Here is a 16,852-nt window from a genome sequence, read left to right on the forward strand (position 1 = left end):
ATCTCTGATTGGTTTAGACATATAGATATGATTAGATATGGGCCTAATGTGTGTCTGTTGTTGCACCGGAGACTTTCAGAGTCACAGAGACTTTTTTTCCCCTTGAACGGCTGGTTGCACCGGTGCGATTTTTTTCAGATTTTTTTCAGTCGCACCATTGAGAAATCAGGTCGCATGACCATATTGGTCGCACTCTAGAGCCCTGTAGGATCATGCTAACTGGTAGCTTAGTTAGCCTTGTTAGAATCACTGGGTTTTTATTAGTGTTACCAACCGCCTTGTATTATTCCAGGGTGTTCCTTGTCCTGTATAACCAAGACGTCAATCATTGGTCGTTTTTGGGTTTGTTTGTTTTTTTAATTAAATTAAATTAAATTAAATTAAACTAGCACAGCACTGCTGAATGTTTAGCAGAGCCACCTGGTATGGGCGCCTGCATGAGTAAGGAGGGAGTCTCATGGAGCTTAGTGTGGCTCTCTGTGTGCGATACGGCTCTGTGTGGAAACCCACTACTAGCAGGTGATAAAAAGTGGCCGCAGACTGGACATGTGTCGGAGGGTCTGCTTGAGCAGATCGGGGATTGTGCAAGTGGCATCGGATTTAAAACTGGAATTGGACATCAGTTTTTTCCATCTTTTTTCTAATTCTTTGATCTATTTATTTTTCTATTTCTAAACTGTCCTTCCATCTGTCCATCCATCCGTCCATCCATCCAGGTCTGTCTATACATTTGCCCAGCCATCAAGTTTGCCTGTCCATCTTTTTGTACGTCTGTCACTTCAGTCATCTATTCATCTAATTTGTCTGTCAGTCTGTCTGTTATCCATCATGTTATCCCTTCATCTGTCCATCCATAGTTACTTTAATCTGTCTGTCTGTCTACATAGTAATTAATCACAACTAACAAAATCAGTCCATCCATCCATCCATCCAAATAAATGAATCCAACCAAACCTACACCTGACAGTGGTCAGAATTATTCTGTCTGTCCATCTGCTCATTAACATAATGATCGTTCTACACTGGTGATGGAGCCTGACCTGCAGTGCAGCCTCAGCCTCCTCCAGTGCCGGCTTAGCCGCCTCCAGCTTCCCCTCAGCTATGGCCTTGTCTGCTGAGATGCTGTCCACGATGGCCTGAGCCTTGTCCTTCACTTTCTGCACCTCCACCTTCACCTTTTCAGCTGCCTGAGCCTTTACCGTCACCTCCTTTAGGACCTGCACAGGATCGACATCAAGAGCATACGCATTAACAGTCTTAATAATGTTTCAGCAGTAAGAACTTTGGTGGAAACAGGGTGCTTTTACTTCAAAATCTCTTGATGACATAAGGTTGATGCTATTCACATAACAGTAACAGCTGGAAATACACAATTTACATTTCCTTACAGCTAATTTTGGGTAATATTGAACAGTCATGAGAACAAGTAAATGCCCCCTTATTGCCTCTATTATTGCACAAGTATAATTTTTTATTCCCACTTTAGCGCATCCGATTTCTACCCGTCAATCATCCTCTCACTAATGCTGGTCCCTGCACCTGATTGGGGAGGATGAGGCTGCTCCATGCCCCCTCCGACACATGCATAGCAATCGAACATCTTATCACCTACACTTGACGAATGCAGTGCGGTACAGCGCTGTGCATGGAGGGCCACACCCCCTACCGCACTCCTTCCCCATCTCCGTGTAGGCGTCACCAACCAGCCAGCAAAGATCGTAATCGCACTAGTCTGAGAGAGAGTCCCCATCCGGCTTTAGTCCCGCCCCTTATCTGAACAACAGGCCAATCGTTGTTCATGCAGCCACTCAGCCTCAGCCGGCGAGGCAGAGCCGAGATTCGATACAATGTATTCGAGATCTCAGCTCTGGTGAACAGCGTGTGTTTTACCGCTGCGCCACCTGAGCGGCTTGATTTTCAGATTGTTAAACAAACAATATTACACAAATAGTTCTTTAGTAAACATATACACATTTTGTAAAACATTATTTTATTTATCTAATAATCACATCAGTCGTAATCACCAAATGAGTTATGCATTTAGTGTACCAATTTTAATTTAATTAGCCAATTTAGCTAACTGAATAAAGCCATGCTGGATTTCAGCCTTATATAATATCAATCTCAATTAATCAACCTAAGGACATTTTAAGAATTTAGGGGGGAAGTTGTAAAGTTATATTAGGGTTACAAAGCCTAAGGCTATAAGGCTCTAAGACTTCATAAAACCACAGTGAATTAGAAAAGAAGTAAATCTACCCAGCGGTTGCCAGGCTGAGCAAAAATTCATCCATAATTAAATAACATTAAGACATTAAATGGTGTTCAGAAAAAGATCTAATAAAGTACCACCTTTGGCATCAGTTAAGAACAGTGTTAATGACCCCACAAAAAGTAAATGACAAAAATAAGAATTATAGGATGGCATTAAAAAAAACATTGCCCTGTTCATGTGTGATATTCATTTCAGTGGTACCGGACCTGCCACCACCCTGACCAGAATGAAGCAGGTGATAAAAATGCAAAAGAAATTTACAAATTACCATAATATGTACAGTGTATCACAAAAGTGAGTACACCCCTCACATTTCTGCAGATATTTAAGTATATCTTTTCATGGAACAACACTGACAAAATGACACTTTGACACAATGAAAAGTAGTCTGTGTGCAGCTTATATAACAGTGTAAATTTATTCTTCCCTCAAAATAACTCAATATACAGCCATTAATGTCTAAACCACCGGCAACAAAAGTGAGTACACCCCTAAGAGACTACACCCCTAAATGTCCAAATTGAGCACTGCTTGTCATTTTCCCTCCAAAATGTCATGTGATTTGTTAGTGTTACTAGGTCTCAGGTGTGCATAGGGAGCAGGTGTGTTCAATTTAGTAGTACAGCTCTCACACTCTCTCATACTGGTCACTGAAAGTTCCAACATGGCACCTCATGGCAAAGAACTCTCTGAGGATCTTAAAAGACGAATTGTTGCGCTACATGAAGATGGCCAAGGCTACAAGAAGATTGCCAACACCCTGAAACTGAGCTGCAGCACAGTGGCCAAGATCATCCAGCGTTTTAAAAGAGCAGGGTCCACTCAGAACAGACCTCGCGTTGGTCGTCCAAAGAAGCTGAGTGCACGTGCTCAGCGTCACATCCAACTGCTGTCTTTGAAAGATAGGCGCAGGAGTGCTGTCAGCATTGCTGCAGAGATTGAAAAGGTGGGGGGTCAGCCTGTCAGTGCTCAGACCATACGCCGCACACTACATCAAATTAGTCTGCATGGCTTTCACCCCAGAAGGAAGCCTCTTCTGAAGTCTCTACACAAGAAAGCCCGCAAACAGTTTGCTGAAGACATGTCAACAAAGGACATGGATTACTGGAACCATGTCCTATGGTCTGATGAGACCAAGATTCATTTATTTGGTTCAGATGGTCTCAAGCATGTGTGGCGGCAATCAGGTGAGGAGTACAAAGATAAGTGTGTCATGCCTACAGTCAAGCATGGTGGTGGGAATGCCATGGTCTGGGGCTGCATGAGTGCAGCAGGTGTTGGGGAGTTACATTTCATTGAGGGACACATGAACTCCAATATGTACTGTGAAATACTGAAGCAGAGCATGATCCCCTCCCTCCGGAAACTGGGTCGCAGGGCAGTGTTCCAGCATGATAATGACCCCAAACACACCTCTAAGACGACCACTGCTTTATTGAAGAGGCTGAGGGTAAAGGTGATGGACTGGCCAAGCATGTCTCCAGACCTAAACCCAATAGAACATCTTTGGGGCATCCTCAAGCGGAAGGTGGAGGAGCGCAAAGTCTCGAATATCCGCCAGCTCCGTGATGTCGTCATGGAGGAGTGGAAAAGCATTCCAGTGGCAACCTGTGAAGCTCTGGTAAACTCCATGCCCAGGAGAGTTAAGGCAGTTCTGGGAAATAATGGTGGCCACACAAAATATTGACACTTCAGGAACTTTCACTAAGGGGTGTACTCACTTTTGTTGCCGGTGGTTTAGACATTAATGGCTGTATATTGAGTTATTTTGAGGGAAGAATAAATTTACACTGTTATATAAGCTGCACACAGACTACTTTTCATTGTGTCAAAGTGTCATTTTGTCAGTGTTGTCCCATGAAAAGATATACTTAAATATCTGCAGAAATGTGAGGGGTGTACTCACTTTTGTGATACACTGTATTGTTTATTATATGAATATTATATTTTAATGATTGGATCTGAAATCATTAAAACAAATATGCAATGATAGGGAATCAAAAGGGGGCATTTACTTTTTCACACCACAGTAGTTAGTATAATTAAACTAAAACACACGTACCATGTCAGCCCTTTTGTTTGCGACCTGCAGCTCCTTCTCCTTCACCTCCAGCTCAATGCTAAGAGCCGAGACTGAATCAGAGGCTTCCTTCAGCTTCTGAAGGCCAGTGTTCATCCTGCAGAAGAGGACCAGATAATGACGATGAGCACCTCTCAATAAGATTCCGACAATTTCATTAAACAACAGCAAATGAAGCTGGATAAATCTGTCTGAACTGTAACTGTAGGCTATAATTTGGGCTCTAGTTGTGACACGGTGGTCTACAGCAGCAGATCGTGTTCTTTCTTACGACCATAGTATCTTGTCTATCTAAATGCTTGCTATTTAGCCAAGGAGTCTAGCATGTTTTCATTTGTGAGTCCTGCTTTAAGGTTTAAAGATTCTGATTTCTCAGTTCAGCCTTTACTTCAATCCTTATTTTAACAATTCTATTTCATTATGTTATACTACTAGAACTTTAAGAACCAGGGTTATAAGGTTTCCGACTCATACATCCCCAGGGTCCTATATTATCAGTCTCCACAGTTCAGTTTTTACAGGGTGCTTCCTGTGTTCCTAAGGTGATCATTATTTCAACAATTCTGTTTTATTGTGTTTTCCAGAAAAGTATATGGACACCCCTCCTAATTATTTAGTTCAGATTTTAACCCTTGTGTGGTGTTCAGAGTTTTGTTACTCAGCCAATGTTTGCGGGTCTGGTGGACCCACCGCATTATTGTGTTTTTAAATCAATACAGCCATCACTTATTTAACATACAAAATATCAGATGTTTACTTTAAGATGTTTACAAGCAATAAAGATGCATATTTGGTTAACATTTACTATTTACCCATGTTGGATCATATTTATAAATAACAGTGCCATCCATTTGTTGTGATAAAATATAAAAAAGGAAAAATCACTATCAAAATATGGCTGGAAAAACGTGTTTACTTTGAACAAATCGAAATGAAACAACATTAGGAATGTAAAACATTAGTCAGTCTAAGAAACACCAGCCTGAAGAGATACAGTATCTGTATCAGTCTACACATCAGTCCCATAGAACACAGTCTATTCATGCTAGCCTATATAACACATGAGGGTCAGCTTTACAGAGTGTGTGTGTGTGTGTGTTACATACAGTAGTGTTCAAAAAAATAGCAGTGATTTTAAAAAAGTGAATAAAGCACAAAATCATTCTAATAACTTTCATTTCCATAAATGCAAATGCACTGAAAATACTACACTTTCAATTCTAAATCAAAACATTAACAAAATTTGGCCAGTTTGTGTTCATCCTTTACAGAAAGTTAAGAAAAATGAATATTAGGCTGTTCAAAATAATAGCAGTGCCAGCATTTTTCTTTAAAAACTCAAAAAATGTATAAACTGAAAAAAAATGTTTAAGTTTTCACTTTACTTTAAATTACTGAACTAATATTTAGTGGCATAACAATTGTTTCCGAGATCTGTGTTGCATGGAGTCGACCAACTTCTGGCACCTCTGAACAGGTATTCCAGTCCAGGATGATCAAACTACATTCCACAATTCTTCTGCAATTTTGGGTTTTGCCTCAAAAGAACGCATTTCAGATATCAGCCCACAAGTTCTCTCTGGGACTGAAGACAGCGGATTAAGCTGGCCACTCTATTACCTCAGCCTTGTTTATCTGTAACCAAGATGTTTTGGGTCATTGTCATGTTGAAACACCCATTTTAAGGACATTTCTTCTTCGACATAGGGCAACATGATCTCCTCAAGTATTCTGATATATTTAAACTGATCCATGATCCCTCGTATGTGATAAATAGGTGTAACACCATGGTATAAAAAACATCCCCATATCATCATTTTGTACCACCATGCTTTACTGTCTTCACAGTGAACTTTGGCTTGAATTCAGTGCTTGGGGGTCGTCTGACATACTGTCTACAGCCACTAGACCTAAAAAGAACAATTTTGCTTTCACCAGTGCACAAAATGTTGAGCCATTTCTCTTTGGACCAGTCAATGTGTTCCATGGCAAATTTTAACCCATTCAGGACATGTTGTTTCTTAACAACGGGACTTTGCAAGGAGTTCTTGCTGGTAAATTGGCTTCACTTAATCATCTTCTGTACTCACTGGTAACTTCAGATGTTCCTTGATCTTTCTGGAGATGATCATTGGCTGAGTATTTGCCATTTTGGCTATTCTTCAATCCTTTTGAACAGTAATTCCACGCTTCCTTCTGCGTCTTTCAGGTTTTGCTTTTTACTTCAAGGCATTTGAGATCATTTTAGCTGAGCAGTATAATTTGCTGCACTTCTCTGTATGTTTTTTCCATCTACAATCAACTTTTTAATCAAAGTACGCTGTTCATCAGAACAATGTCTGGAACAACCCATTTTACCCAGTATTTCAGAAGGAAATGCGCTATGACCAACCTGTGCAACATTTGCCCCCCTCCTACCTTAAATAAGGGCCAAAATTGACACTCGTTCTTCTGCAGAATGAATGACTTCACCAATTGAACTCCTCACTGCTATTATTTTGAACAACCCCCTTTCAATCAATGCTTTGATTACTCAGAATGAGCGGCATGCATGTCCTAATTGTTGGGTTTGTTTTGTTTTCATTACTCTACTACACTTTCAAGTAAATTATTTGCTATGTAGAAATAGCACTTCTACTAAAAACAGTGATTCATCAGGTTAATGGTGTTGGACTGCTGTTTTTTTGAACACCACTGTATATTTATTTGATGCATGTATGCTGTGTCTGTCTGTCTCTCTGTCTGTCTCTCTGTCTGTATCAGTATGTCTCTCTGTACGTGTCTTTCTCTCTGACTGCCTGCCTTCCTGTCTGTCTCTGCCTGTCTGGTTTTTTTCCGTCTATCTGTCTGTTTCTCTCTCTGTCTGTCTCTCTGTTTCTCTCTGTCTGTTTCTCTTTCTATCTGTATCTGCCTGTCTGTCTGTTTTTATCTATTTGTCTGTCTGTATCTGCCTGTCTGTCTGTTTTTATCTATTTGTCTGCCTGTTTGTCTGTTTCTCTCTCTGTCTCTCTGTCTGTCTCTCTGTTTCTCTCTGTCTGTTCGTCTGTTCCTCGCTGTCTGTCTGTCTTTCTCTCTCTGTGTCTCTGTCTGTTTCTCTCAGAGACACACACACTCACAGCAGGAGATGTTGTAGTAGGACAGAGTAAAGGGACACACTTTTATACCTGCAGGTCCAGTGGACCCAAACACCACATGTGTAATATAAATGTGTAGGACGGGTGTACAGTGTGAACTCATTAAAATGTGTTATTTTATATGTTCTTCACACAATATGTGCCAAAAATAAGAAGTCTGAGGTTAGAATCATAATAAATAGCATCATTTTTCTTTTGGTAAACATTGAAAACGGGTCCCACAGACCCAAACACCATACAAGGGTTAAGCCACACCCTTTGCTAACAGGTATATATTATACCAAATAAATAACAGGTTTCTAAACGCCAAACTCCAGCGTATAATCAGGACAGCGGAGAGGATCATTGGATGTAGTCTGCCAACGCTTCAGGACATCTACAACAGCCGGATGCTGAAGCACGTCGGCAAAATTACAGCAGACCCCTCTCATCCTGGACATCTCTTTCAAACTCTTCCATCTGGCAGAAGACTCAGGACAATACAATAAACAAACACATCCAGACACGCTAACAGCTTTTTCCCCAGAGCTGTAACACTTCTTAACCACAGTTGTTCTCTTGGGTAAATGTTGGTAAATACTGGTTAACAGTCCGTGTGCTGTCGGGTCTGTTAAATATGTTCTATGTTACATGTCATACATGTGTAATTATCTGTACTATTATGTGTATTGTGTGTACTACTATGTGGACTATTATGTGTACTATTATGTGTATCACCAAAGCAAATTCCTCGTATGTGTAACATACCTGGCAAAATAAAGTGATTCTGATTCTGATTCTGACTATGTGACAACAGTTTGGATTATGCAATTAATGTATCAGCTTGACATTTTCAAGTTTGGTGTGAAGGAACAGTAGCATGCACAGAGCCCTGATCTTTACCACATTACACATTTGAGATAAACTGGAATGTCAGTTGCAAGCCAGTTCTTCTCAACCTGGCCTCACACATCTTCTTCTGACTAAATAAGCAGTTGGTTTTAGAGGGTAATCTCACAGACTCAACACAGGCACTCCAAAACCAATTTTCTACCTGTAAATACTTCTTTGTTGGCTGTTTGACTGCAATTTCCAGCATCAAAACTGAAATATAATGAAATCTCTCAGAAGGGGTGCATGTGATAGGTCTATTTTGCAGAGAGCGTACCTGTCAGCAAGGGTCTGAACTTCTGAGTGCTTCTCTTTGTAAATGCTCTTGTAGCCCTGGATAAATGACAGGTAGGATTTCGGTGTGACGTGAGTGGAGCGGCGATATCTCTGGAAGTACTCCACACACTTCTCTGCCACATTATCTTGGAAGGAGCCCATGCACTGGACCATTTCTTTTTTCACCTCAGGTGTGCAGTCGATGTTGTATGTGGACAGGAAATGCTCCGAGACTGTAAAGAAGATACATTAATAAGTATTTCTATACAATAATGTAGATATCCTTGTATAGTTTACCCCTAATTTGTTAAATCCTGGTGGTCAAAGATAACAAGTCTATGTAACCTGCTCTGTAAAATGGTTATTAATGTGTTATTTTATGTTTTTATATATTTTACAGATATACCTAGCTGAAAATTTTTCACAATGTTCAATTAACATGACTTCTCAACTACAAAAGTCTCCCTGCTACACAATACTGACACTGTTTTGCAAGTTGACAACTTGTGACAATGGGATTCACACTTCCAAACTGTGAGAAGCTAGCACAAAAATAGTAGAATGACTCTCAGAAAAAAACGTTTTATTGTAAATGACAGACAAAACAAGATGAAAGTACAAAGATTCAATCTATCCTGCAATCAGCCTGAAGGTAATATCTACACCCCCTAAGCTGATGGCTATGACAGCGCTCATAATTGTCTTTCAATAGGTTGGGCTAAATTGAAGCCTGGCTGGTCATGCGGTTATTTGGATGTTCTTATTTGGCCACTCTGGAGAGGAGATTGGAGAGAAATGAAAAGCCATTTGCTGGTTATAAAGAGCGAATAAAAAATCCGGAGAGAGCCGTTGAAGTCAGTGATTGTTTTGCTGCACTTAAGTCCATTTTGAAGCCTGTGTTTTTCAGAACTCATTTGCGCTCTTTAGGCTGCTTTGTGAAGTTTGTTTTTCACCTCATGTAGGGTGGCGTCAGAGGGTTGTGAAAGTGATGTTTCATTCGACATTTTTTTCTCAAAAACAGGTTTTGATTACAGTCCTCGTACCATTTTTTCCCCCCTTTGCACCCATTTTAGATGTACATAATTACCCCATGCACTCTGGTGACCCCTGCCTGCGGAGGAGGGGCCCAGATGACCACACTCCTCTTCCAATACGTGTAAAATGTCACGTACACAGAACCATGCTACTCCCTGTATTGCTTTGCCACACATTTCAGCGCCCTGACCAACATTTATGGCATTTAGCAGACGCTTTTATTTAAAGCGACTTACATTACTGTGACAGAATACTGTCTAAGCAATTGAGGGTTAAGGGCCTTGCTTAAGGGCCCAACAGTGACAACCTGGCAGTGCTGGGGCTTAAACCAGCGACCTTTTGATTACTAGTCCAGTACCTTAATCGCTAGGCTTCAACTGCCCTCATAGACAAACTATCTGGAGAATAATACTTTACTGGCTTGTTCTTTCGAGGTGCAACACAGACTACAGATAAATGATCATGTGTGTAGAGAAGAACACTTTTCCATTGATTATGGAATACCCAAAAGGGACAAAATGCACTCAATATGTAAACACATACATCAAACATTGTCAGCACACTACACCAAAAGTCTGGTACACTAACTTAATTGCCATCTGATATTGCATATTACGCCTCATATTTCATACGCTACACAAATGAGAAATGTTAAATCGCTTAACACAAACCTTCAATTTTTAATTTCCCAACAAATTGCATATTACACAGGACACTGCTCAATTCACGATCCGTGAAACGATTTTCACAGCCGTGAATTAGGTAGGGCCTTAATCATAATCTACAAGCTACAGTATGAAATTTTACAAACCTGCCACAAGGGCATCTTTGGGCCAGCGGCTAAACCAGTCCATGGTGCAGCCGGAGATGAGGGCGGGAAACTTCAGCGCTCTGTTGCGGAACTTTTCCCCCACCGGTGAGAAACACAGCACCACGTGCAGGTTTTGCCTCACTCGACTCATGAAGTAGTCCCGTAGGCTCTCGTTAGTGGGCGGTCGACGTGGAAACTCTCGCTTCATGACCGGAATGAGGTCACTGAGGATCTCGTCCATTTCATCACGTGCAAAAAGGTTGGACACCTGCAGGAGGACCACATATTTAACTCATATTATTGAACTGTACTGACCATTCCCAGTAATTTCATGGATTTTGTATCCGCCAGTGAAAGAAGATGCATCTACATGCCTGTCAGTCTTGGCGACAAAGGCATGTTTTTTATTTTACAGTCCCAGTCAGTACCTATAAGTGCCAGTAAAGCTGGCTTGACCTCTACATCTTTCAGTTCTTGTAATGGAGGTGTGGCTTTTTAATCCATGACTCCCAGTGAGGTAGGTATATATTGTGTACCCATCAGTCTTGGAACAAAGTCACGTCTTAATGCCAGTCAGGCATAGTAAAGTAGTCTGAATGGCACTGTACCCCTTAGTCACAGGAAAGATGGCTTGGAGTATGTCTTTGCCAGTTTTAGTACAGAGGGTGGGTCTTAATAGTGGTCAGTCTATCAGTGAAGAAGACATGGCTTATGTACCACTTAGTCCCAGTACAGATGGCTTGGAGTTGGTATTTAAAAGTTTTGAGAAAGAGGACGGGTCTTAATGGTGGTCAGTCACAGTTAAGTAGGTATGGTTCATGTATTCCTTAGTACCAGTAAAGACGGCTTGGAGTCTGTCCTTGCCAGTCTTGGTAAAGAGGATGGGTCTTAATGCTGGTCTGTCCCAGTGAAGTAAACATGGTTCTTGTACCCCTCAGTCTCAGTACAGATGGCTTGAAGTCTGTCCTTGCCAGTGTTGGTAAAGAAAGTGGGTCTTAATACTGGTCAGTCACAGTGAAGTAGACATGGCTCCTGTACCCCTTGGTCCCAGTAAAGATGGCTTGAAGTCTGTCTTTGCCAATCTTGGTAAAGTGGATGGGTCTTAATGATAATCAGTCCCAGTGAAGTTGGCATGACTCATGTACCCCTTAGTCTCAGTAAAGAAGGCTTGGAGTCAGTATTTGCCAGTCTTGGTAAAGAGGATGGGTCTTAATGCTGGTCAGTTCCAGTGAAGTAGGCATGGCTCCTGTACCCCTCAGTCCAAGTAAACATGGCTTGGAGTCTGTCTTTACCAGTCTTGGTAAAGAAGGTGGGTCTTAATGCTGGTCAGTCCCAGTGAAGTAGGCATGGCTCCTGTACCCCTCAGTCCAAGTAAACATGGCTTGGAGTCTGTCTTTACCAGTCTTGGTAAAGAAGGTGGGTCTTAATGCTGGTCAGTCCCAGTGAGGTAGACATGGCTCCTGTACCCCTCAGTCCCAGTACGTCTTGGAGTCTGTCCTTACCAGTCTTAGTAAAGAGAATGGGTCGTAATGCTGGTCTGTCCCAGTGAAGTAGACATGGTTCCTGTACCCCTCAGTCCCAGTAAAGATGGCTTGAAGTCTGTCTTTTCCAGTGTTGGTAAAGAAGGTGGGTCTTAATAGTGGTCAGTCTCGGTGAAGTAGACATGGCTCATGTACCCCTCAGTCTCAGTAAAGATGTCTTGGAGTCTGTACTTACCAGTCTTGGTAAAGAGGGTGGGTCTTAATGCTGGTCAGTCCCAGTGAAGTAGGCACAGCTTTATGTCTGTCAGTCTCTGTTTATAGTTTCTGTACCAATCAGTCTAAGTGAAGGTGAAGAGGATTTTCTATTTGTTGAGTCCAAGAGCCTTTGACAGTTTCGGTAAGGGAGGTAGGACTAATAGAACTGACAAGCACAGCGGAATCCACACATCCTTTTCTAAGACTGACAGATTAAGAAGCCATGCCTGCTTTACTGGGAACATGTTGCCTGGGGTTACATAATCCCACCAGAAATAATCCACCTAATTTGTTGGGTACCTCAATTGGAAATAAAATGTTTACATTGCATCAATAATAACATAAGATTCTATTTCAGATTGTTGTGAGTTGGATTGTTGCAGAATGAAAACCACACACACACACACACATACACATACACACTCATTCCCACTCTGTTTAATTAAATACACAGAGTCAGAACCATTTAAAAATAAATGAAACATTTAATAAACGATTTAATGAACATTTCTGCCCGCAACTGTACATGGGGGGTTTAAAACTACTGGCGCGGTGCTTCGATTTTCTTCAGCAGAAGAGGCATCAAGGGCCGCTTTACTCTCCTCGAGTGTTTAATTGCCTGATTAATGATAACAGCTTTGAGGAAATAGCTGGAGCAGCCGCTACTGGCAGACAATAAACAGATCACTCACTTGGGGATTTAACAGCAACCTGCAACCTATCACTTCCTCTTTTATCCCCTCACTTCAGCCCTCTCTTATTTTTATACACCTGTATCATTAACACTGAGAACGTTATGGTAGCTGTACCATAAAGCTGTGCCTCAACCAGACAGCAGGTGTGGTGAACCTGGGTCTCGGCAAGGACTGACCAGTGATTGACCATGCAAATATGTAATACGTGTACCAAAACCAATCCCCACAAACGAATCCCCGGGAAGTCATAGTAGCTAGAAATGTTTGCACTGTGTACAATGAGACATGGCCATTATAACCAAATATTTCATTCTAATATTTAGTTTAGTATTTTATCTGCCACACCCTAAAAGTGTAGTTTACCTCTAAATGTGTGTATTACCTCTCCAGATGACAGCACATTGTTCATGTACTCGAGGAAAGCCTCGTCTTTGATCTCATTATCAGTGAAGATAAAGGTAACACCTCGACCCTGCTGCCCTGCCATCCTGTACAGAGCCTTCAGATCCTCCATCAGGTTTGGAGTGTTGTAAGACCTGAACATACAGATTAGAAAAAAACACTATTAGTTTTACAGTCCACATATTTTTGATAGGCAGGAGGTCACATATGTTAACCTTCAAAAAATAATAATAAGTAATAATAATGCCTAAGATTTTAGAATGAGATGTCCAACAAGCTCATGATCATGTTGGCTCAACATTTAAGGTACAGTATTAGTGATAGGAAGTGTGCTGGTTCAAACCCCAACGTGATCAGGTTGACACTCCTGGCCTCCTTAGTAAACCTTGCTTAAACTGTATTCAGTCCCAACTGTAGGTCGCGTTAGACAAAAGGGTTTGCCAAATTATGTAAATAAAAATGGTCAGATGTCCACATATTTTTACAAATATAGTGTATTTTAAACTTAATAGGGTGCTTAGGTGGCACAGCATGGTGGAGAAATCAAGACACAATAATTAGCCATGTCTGGGGAGAAAAGAGTGACACCTACAGTCTGGCATGAGTAGTAAAAGAACACACAAGGCACACAGATTCTGAGATTTCACTTACTTCAATGAATTCGATTATTTAAACACTTCAAGACAACAGAATAAATAATAAATAATAGAGTTAGTGTGGCTTACCGAGTCAGAGTGATCTGAAAAGTCTTGTAGCCAGCGATGAAAGATGCCAGTCTGGTCAAACTCTGCTTGCCTGAGCCGCCCACTCCAACCAGAAGGGCGTTCCCGCGTGGGGTACGGATTATTCGAGATACCTGAAAGATAAAAGAGCTCCTTTGTGCCAAACTAAAATTTTATCTGTGGCAACTTCTTCTGTGCCAAGTACAAGATATGATCTGCCAGGTACACGAGGCACAGTGAAATCCCTTTTTAATACCAGTCAGAAGCAACTGGCATTTGAATTGGAGCATACTGTTCACCATAAGATTCATTATTTAATTTTGGTTTTAATTAGAGTATTATTGAGAAAGAAAAAGCAAAAAAGTATGTGGACAGCTAATAATGAGCTGGTTAGGTATTCCATTTCAAAACCATGGTCATTAAAGTGGAGTTGCCTTAGCTTTCAAAGTATTAGTGGGAATTTGTGCCTATTTAGTCAAAGAAGCATGTCAGACACTTATGCCCGGCTTGCAATCAGCCTTCCATTTTATTATACCATGAAATTTTGGTCATTTCACTAAAAAAAAATAAAAAAATTATTACATACATACAGTAACTGATTTATTGTAAGCACTGGGAGGTGCTGAATCACCTGATTTCATTAAGAGGGAGGTCCACATACTTTTGGCAAGTAACAAGTAGCAGCAGTTTACCTATTGACATGTTTTAGGAAATGGGAGGAAAGTCATGTCAACACTCAAATCTGTACTGTCATGCTGCCACATTGTCTTTTGACCACAGACCACTGACCACAAGGCATCTCTCTATTTACCTTGATAAGGTGGATCATGGCATCAGTAAAGAATACTAGGTCCATGCCGGCTCCTCTGATGCTCTCATTGTATAGGCTCAGGAACATGTTTAATCTCTCACTCAGGCTGCTGAAGGAAACGATGGGCTCGTACAATTTGGGCATGTCAAAAGTAGTCCCTTCTGGTTCCTCTCCTGCTCAAAAAGCAATAGATTATGAATGAAATGTATTAATCAGCATGTTAAAACCATAAAACATAAATATGAGCTGATTTCTGTGCAGGTTTAAATTGTAGCTACTTGTCGTTTATGTGTTAAATGCAGCACATCTGGTGAACATAAAGACCTGAGTGACTTTGATAAAGACCAAATCGTTATAGCCAGACGACCTGGTTGAAGTATCTCATGCAGCTGTGGTGAGTACCCACAGACAGTTGTCTAATGATTGACAAGTCATAAACCATCAACAGGTTGTTGGGCAGCCAAGACTCAACGGTCCTAATGTTTTGGCTCAAAGGTTTCCGTAAGCATAAACAGGGGAAAGAACATTTTCATAGAAATTGCAACTGGTTTCATTATAAATTATGTTTCTTTTGGTTGGAAATACACTATATGGACAAAAGTATTGGGACACTCCTTCTAATTTATGATTTCATGTGTTTCAGCCACAACGATTGCAAACAAGTGATTTGTCCAAAAACTTTTGGCCATATAGTGTATTTTATATGATAATTTAAATTCATTGTGGAGGTGAAGGAGCTTTTAAAAATTCTCAGGAACAAAAGTATGAAGCACTTAAATATTTCAAAAAAGCTACAGAGCCACTGCAAACAGGTTAAACATCACTATCAGTACAATTGGTATGATAATCCAAAAGTGGACCATGTTTGGATGAAGCAAAAACAGAAATAAAGCTTGAAATTCTTTAAACAGAAATGTGTGGTTGCACATTTAATCCTAAGAAGTATTAAAATGAGGTAATATTTTTAGTCTATATAAAACTAGAAGGAATTCCCAGTACAAGTATGATCTACATAATGTATTTTGTGTTCTCAGTAGTACCTGTAGCCTCAGGCGCATCCCTCAAAAAGTCTACAAAGTAGGTATCCATTCCAGAATCGACTATAGCTTTGCCAGCCTCACCCAGCTCTTTCTTTGCCAAGTCAGCTAGCGTCTGGTCAAACCATGTCACATCGTCCGGGCTGGTGAAGCGGTCTGCAATTACACGTTTACACTCATGCTTCCAGAGCTGCAACAGGATCTGCAGATGAAGAGAAGACCATAGCAATATTTTCATTATAACAGAGTTCCTCCACACCAAATAAAAGTCAAAAGTATATAATTTGTGACTTATTTTATACACCTGTTAGCAATGGGTGTGGTTAAACCACATGGACATAACATTTAGAATGGGTGTCTACATATTTCTGCCATAATGTACTGTATATTTGTATAACAAAAAGAGTTCAGAATCAGACATTTTGCTGGACTTACCTCTGGTGAGTGGAGCACATCAGCCGTGATGTTCAGCATGCCCTGCCAGATACGTGACAGGTCTCGAAGGTTAAAGATATAATGAAAGTTGGCCGGCGTGGGCAGCATTTTCAGCTTGGTGGTCTGCCACAAGCTGCGAGTCAAAGGCACAAGCTGAGCAACGGTGTCCCTCACAGCCTGCGAGAAACCACGGCGTGAACAGAAATGGCCTGTACCGATCACTCCTGTTTAAAGAAAATAGAGGAGATAGGAAAGTGTAATTGAAGGATATTAGAGGTAGCAGATTGTAGTGCAAGGGTTCTTAACCTGTGCTTATGAACGTGTGGTCCATAGTTCTCTAGGCAGGCCTTTTTTTTTTTTTTTTTAAACCTTAATGATTTTATTTTGCCCTTGAGACCAGTTTAGTACACTGTTGATGCCCAGCAAAGTACAGATAGAGAACCACTGGTGTTGTGCTATAGGAGTACAATGTACACATTGTATACACAATGTATTCATGAAATTAATTTCATTCTAATTTCTTTTGGATAGCC

General features: G+C 40.8%; 1 protein-coding gene across 1 annotated transcript in view; it reads right to left on the reverse strand.

Annotated features, from left to right (window-relative positions):
* dnah5 (dynein, axonemal, heavy chain 5) overlaps nucleotides 1–16,852 on the reverse strand; it is a 112,541-nt gene that overhangs the window by 34,158 nt on the left and 61,531 nt on the right. The window contains exons 50-58 of the mRNA XM_062992632.1: nucleotides 16,320–16,543; nucleotides 15,888–16,086; nucleotides 14,848–15,020; nucleotides 14,040–14,170; nucleotides 13,295–13,448; nucleotides 10,482–10,749; nucleotides 8,637–8,868; nucleotides 4,338–4,452; nucleotides 1,041–1,217 (exon numbers count right to left, since the gene is read on the reverse strand). Of these exons, the coding sequence (XP_062848702.1) occupies nucleotides 1,041–1,217; nucleotides 4,338–4,452; nucleotides 8,637–8,868; nucleotides 10,482–10,749; nucleotides 13,295–13,448; nucleotides 14,040–14,170; nucleotides 14,848–15,020; nucleotides 15,888–16,086; nucleotides 16,320–16,543 (1,673 nt within the window). The remainder of the gene's footprint in view (nucleotides 1–1,040; nucleotides 1,218–4,337; nucleotides 4,453–8,636; nucleotides 8,869–10,481; nucleotides 10,750–13,294; nucleotides 13,449–14,039; nucleotides 14,171–14,847; nucleotides 15,021–15,887; nucleotides 16,087–16,319; nucleotides 16,544–16,852) is intronic.

This window comes from Trichomycterus rosablanca, chromosome 3 (genome assembly GCF_030014385.1).
Source record: "Trichomycterus rosablanca isolate fTriRos1 chromosome 3, fTriRos1.hap1, whole genome shotgun sequence".
In the NCBI taxonomy this organism is placed as follows: domain Eukaryota; kingdom Metazoa; phylum Chordata; class Actinopteri; order Siluriformes; family Trichomycteridae; genus Trichomycterus; species Trichomycterus rosablanca.